The 6000-nt window shown below is 35.2% G+C and overlaps 1 protein-coding gene across 1 annotated transcript in view; it reads right to left on the bottom strand.

Annotated features, from left to right (window-relative positions):
- LOC102248012 (testis-specific gene 10 protein) overlaps nt 1–6000 on the bottom strand; it is a 123562-nt gene that overhangs the window by 57371 nt on the left and 60191 nt on the right. Inside the window, exons 13-14 of the mRNA XM_005862199.2 lie at nt 4515–4625; nt 2421–2606 (exon numbers count right to left, since the gene is read on the bottom strand). Of these exons, the coding sequence (XP_005862261.1) occupies nt 2421–2606; nt 4515–4625 (297 nt within the window). The remainder of the gene's footprint in view (nt 1–2420; nt 2607–4514; nt 4626–6000) is intronic.

Below are 6000 nucleotides of genomic sequence, written 5' to 3'. Positions count from 1 at the left end.
AATGTATATTATATATATATATATATATACACATAGCTTACAATAAGTGAATACAAATATTCACCAAGCTAGTCTTCAAAGACACCAAAAAATTATTATCACATAAGGTATTTTATCTGATCATAATATACAACAAAATAAAAAATAGAACAATCATCTTAGGTCCTCTGTACATTGAAAAATTTTAAAATAACTTCAGGGATAAAAAATAAATCATAATAGAATTAGGTGATATTGAAAACTGAATAGCAATAACAGAATTACCTCAAAACTTGTGGGATACAGCCAAAGAAATATTTAGATAGAAATTTCCAGTCTTAAATGCATATAAAAGAAAAACATATGTTCAATCATGGAATGTGATCAATTTATTCTAAAATTCACTTAAGGGTTTAATAAGGGCAAAATATAGTCAACATATTTTGGGGAACATCAATCCAACCAGATATCAACACTTAACAAAACTATAGAAGCTCCAAGAGTGTATTGTTGGGAAGCAGATAGATAAATTGACCAATGGAGCAGAATGTATGGGGACTTATTTTTATGACAAAGTAGACATAATTCAGTGAAGAAAGGCTGGCAGAGATTCACCCTCAAAAATATAAAATTACCTCTCTATTTTAAGCTATATACAAAATCAACCTCAAGTAAATTAAAGATCTAAATGTGAAGGGCAAAATTTCACATATTTTTAGAAAAACTTTTAAATGAAATTATAAGAAAACATCTTTCTTTCTTGAGATAGTAAAGATTCCCAAAGAAGACATAAAAGCATAAACCACATGGTAAAAGGTTGACTAATTCTAGTAGCACAGGAATTTAAAACTTCTGTGTATATTGCAAACACAGTGAAAAGATAAGCTACAGATAAATGTTAATGTATTTAAAAGGATTATCAAGAATAGATTATGCCTTTAAATCAATATGAAAAAGATAAACAAGTAAATAGAAAAGTAGGAGAGTTTAAGAAATTCATTCCAGCAAATCAAGAGAAAATTCATAAAAGAGGAATCCTGAATGGCTAAGAAATATGAAAAGACCTTCATTTTCACTTGTAATCAAGGAAACACAAAACAAAAAGTATGAAAAAATTAAATGTCTGATAATATCAAGTACTTATTTGTATTTGAGAAAATGATAACTGCATGATTTCTGATGGAAGAGTTATACTTTAGAGAGCAGTCTGGTAATGCCAAGAAGAGTTAAAATTGTACATATCTTGGATCCAGTTATTCCACTTTTAGTCATCAACATAGAGAAATATATATCCAAAGAGAAACAAAAAAGGATGTTGTAGTATTTTATATTAAGAAAATGAAGACAATTAAACTTCCTTTAATATAAGAATTATTTTTTAAAAGAAAATATTTATATAATGAATATAGATACAACTGTTTAGATATACACTGTATAAAAATTAATAAATTTAAAAATAATATTGAACAAAAAATGCAAGTTGCCAATGGATATCTATAATATGTAATATATTGTCACTTTTTAAAAACTTACAGCACACAAAACAACTTTATGTATCATCTGAGGGTGAGAGATATGTAGAAAAATATAAACATATGCAAGAGAGCTATACAACCGGGAATCTTATACACGCCAACCACTAGAGAGGAAAAGGGGAAAGGATAAGGAGTTGGATACTTAATGTTTTGTTTCTTTAAATAAAGAGAGACTTGAAGCAATTATGGCAAAATGTTAGCATCCTTAAACCTGTTAGGAGAGGTATGCTAGTAAGCATGTCTTTTAAATACTTGTTTTTTGCACTTCTTTGTATATTTGTGATAGCTCCTAATTTTTAAAAAAAATGCTAAAGATTGTTCTATTGGTAGGGCAGGTAATAGATTAGAGGAGAACCAGAGTGAGTACAAGAACAGTTATCAGGCTACAACTCACAGTATCTGGTATAAAAGGCTAAATGACTGGCTGACTGGCTGACCGGCTGACAACCGGCCGGTAGCTATGACATGTGCTGATCACCAGGGGGCAGACACTCAATGCAGGACCTGCCGAGTGACAGCAACTTTGCAGAGTGCCCTCTTGCACTCCGGGACCCCTTGGGGGATGTCGGACAGCTGGTTTCGGCCTGATCCCTGCTGGCCAGGCTGAGGGACCCCATCTGCGAGGGACCCTGCTCACTTCGCAGAAGTCCTTCAAGCCCCAGGTGTGGGCCAGCCAGGGAGGAACTGCAAGAGGTTGGCTCCAGGGCACGTCTGGCCCCTCTCGCTCATTCCCGTCCCTCTGGGCACCTTCAAATTAATTTCCTTTCAATGTGCACTAATCCGTGCACCAGGCCTCTAGTATTTAAATAATTTAAGTGTTTGCTTATATATTTAATTTATGGAAAGCCAAACTACAGTCTTCAACATGATGCAGGACTTACTACAAGCACACTTTCCCAAACTCACCTGCTCGACCTCTCTACTGAGGGCATCTACCTTTTCTTTTAATCTGTTACCCTCTGCCTCAGCAGTGATAAGTTCTAATTTGAGGGTATTGTTATCTGCCTCTGCTTGCCGTGCCTTATTTTCCCAGTTTTCAGCATCTTCATTGGCTTTTCGGAGTTGGTCCATCATTTGTTGGTTCTCAGATTCCTGAAAAGCAAATCTTAGGTAGCAGAATTATGGGTACAGCCTCTCCTAATTTCTTTCTCTCCTTCTGATTTTCTTACCCTTCTGATTTATTCTTCCCAACATCTCCAGAATAATCTTTCTAAAAGGTAATTCTTCAAATAACTTCTGTTGTAACAAAAGCTTCCTGAAAATGGCGTTCAAACAAGTCCTTCTTACTTCTCTGTTATCACCCACCTATACATGCCACTCTAGCTACAGGACCTACTATTTCCCCTAACACCTTTGCTGATGTTGTCCCCACTGCCTGGGGTGCCATTCTGTCTCCTTTCAGTTTTCATCTCTGGCACCTCTGCACCTAGCACACTGCATGCTGAATGGATGAGTGAATGAAGAATGCACCTGACTATTCTTACTAGGCTATCAGTCGTGCTTTGTGCTGTCTAGGGCCACGGTTGGCAAACCGAGGCTCGTGAGCCACATGCGGCTCTTTGGCCCCTTCAGTGTGGCTCTTCCACAAAATACCACGTGCGGGCACACACGTGCAGTGCGGTAGCCGCATGTGGCTTGCGAGCCGCGGTTTGCCGAGCCGCAGTTTGCCAACCACTGGTTTAGGGCAAGAGTTGCCTGAATCCATCCAATGGTGCTGTGAAATGAAACCCAGTGAAAGAACTCATACTCGCATGCTAAAACTAAGAGAAACTTGATGTGTAATGTTTGAAAACACAACTCCAGAATCTAAAAGCCCCAATCCTTAATGGTGACATTTCAGGTAACCTGACAGGGTAGGGAGAAAAGGGGAACTGTCTTACATTAATTCAGCGTTAACTATGTTCAATGTTGCTAAGATGCTCATTTATTTATATTCTGCCCTATTCCAGAATAGACTTAAATGGATCATTGTGCTAGATCTGCTGACCGACTTGGGTGTTCTTCCCAATTACAGAGGGGACACTGAGACTCAGAGAGGTTGAGTATCCTACCTAAGTCCATGCCATTAAGGAGAAGAGGAGTCAGACCTATCTGATTCCAGAGCTTCTGTCCATTCATGATATTATATGCTGGCATCTAAAAATCAGGAAGTGTGGGAAATGCCTGCTTGGTCAACGTAAGCTCACTGCTTTATTGCCTGAAAGCAAGGATTGCAATTTAGAAGTCCTTACACTATCTATCAACGTCCTAAACAATCTAATGAACACCACAAGTAAATGCGCTATATACGTTTGTAGACTGATATGAAATAATATGTTAAATAAAATAAGGAAAACAGTTGTTTTGGGGAAGGGCGATTCCTATTAATGGTTTCAGTGGTATGTAGGTAACAAACACTACACCTATTATAATCTAACCATACTTTTTAATCAAACAAACTACACTATTTTAGATAGCATTTTACTAAATGAACATATCTAACATCATTCATCAAGGCCTCTGTTTATTCCAGGATTGTCACACATGCACTGAAATTTACTTTAACCATCCATGCACCTGGTCAAATGGTTACTGACAGAGCAGTGCTGAGGAGGGCCATCTGCCTTCTGATCCTAAGAAACAGATAGCCTCACAATAGTGTGATCAATTCTGATCTGCTACACAACACGGAGCTTCTTTTGTCCAAGTTTGTACTTAGAAGCTCTACCATTTTCAAATATGAATGAAAGTTGAAGCTGGGCCCCTGTCCTTTACCCAGTTAGGAGGATTCTACATATCTAGAATGGCTGAAAAGCAAGCTAAAAGGGGACACATTCTTGAGTTACCTTTCTGAACATTGGTGATGTTCTAAATATATAGTTAACCCAACAATGAGAACACTAAAATATGCTATGCATTAAAAGAAGACTTGATTCAGCTCTCCCCATGAGTGTAACTGATCAGGAACTTTATTGAAAACTCAGTTATCATGAGAAAGGAGGGAAAAATGTATATACGTACTTCAGACTTTAATATATTCTTCAGCTTGTTAACCTCCAAATTAGTATCTTGGACCTTCTGTTTTATATCATTAAGTTCATTATGAGTATCTTTCAATTGTTTAGACAGGGCCTATGAGAAAAAGATAGCTAAATTTGACTAAAAAAATAAAAAATGAAAAATGCTATATTTCTAAATCACCATAAGTTTTAAAATAATTATTACAGTTAATATGCCTAATATATAAAGCTCATACAAAAACAGGGAGAAAATGTGAGTCCAAACTGTAAACAGGCAAAGAACCCAAACAGATAATTCATAAAAAGGAAGCACAAGTGGATGATAATACTTTAAAAAGTTAAAAATTTACTAGTAATCAAAGAAATGCTAATTAAGACAATAAAATACTATTTGCCTATAAATTAGCAAGGATTTGAAGCTATTCTGTTATGGCAAAGAATGGGCATTTCCACATATCATTGGAGTAAATGTAAATTTGCAATAAGCAAATCTGTGGTCTGCTATCTGGTGATGTATCAAATATGTTGTTTTTTGTTGAAGATGGGAGATGTATACGTATGTATTCATTATTTGAAAATGTCCACCTAATTTTAAAAAACTTCATAATCTGTGATTCAATTTGAAATTAAATCTAGCAAAATGTAATGAAAGGAATGTTCATTAAGGCATTATTCGTTATAGCAACAATATTTTATTCACATTAAGTGAATGATGCAGCAAATAATGGTATCTACATAATGATATAACTACATAGATATTATGCCTTCATAAGAAATGCTTGAAGTAACTTTTAATAACAGAGGAAAATGTCACCAATAGTTAGTGAAAAAAATCAGAATAAAATATGTACTAAAAATACCTCATCCCAATTTGTTAAAAATTGTGGTACTCAGGGTGAAATTTTTTTAAGGCTTCTGTTTTCCACATCTTCTGTGATAAGGGTTCTTAATCTGTGGTCCACAGAGGAATCCATCTTATACCCTTGGGCCCATGACCCAAACGAAGGAAAAAACTATCTTGAACATATGGAAATTATTGTGATGCCAATTTTCTTCTGATTATAAAAAATGTTTATAAAATTTTAACAAAGCAGGTAAATGCTTATAATGTCCCTAAAAAATATTTATTAAGTAATTATGCTGGACTCTCTAATAAGTGCTTTCTAGGCATATTCTCACTCTCTGTGTTTACAGATGATAAACTGAGATTCAGAGAAGTTAAGTGATATTATCACACAGCCAGGCAGGGGGATTCAAACTCATGTGAGTCCTAAACACTCCACTCTACTGTCCCCTCATGTAGAAAAACCATGATGTAAAGGGGGGCATGTGGTTTTATCCCAGCTACATAAAAAGTTCATGTAAAATAATACATATTTTAAAAATACATTGAAAATCATTACAAAATATTTTTAAAAATATACTGAAAATCATTACAAAATGAGTTTTTAATCTAGTTTTTCATAAATATAGGTCATATTTTCCTT

The sequence above is a fragment of the Myotis brandtii genome, unplaced genomic scaffold, assembly GCF_000412655.1.
Source record: "Myotis brandtii unplaced genomic scaffold, ASM41265v1 scaffold1612, whole genome shotgun sequence".
NCBI classification, from domain to species: domain Eukaryota; kingdom Metazoa; phylum Chordata; class Mammalia; order Chiroptera; family Vespertilionidae; genus Myotis; species Myotis brandtii.
Note: the sequence above shows the minus strand (reverse complement) of the source record. Positions and strands in the feature narration are given on the sequence as shown.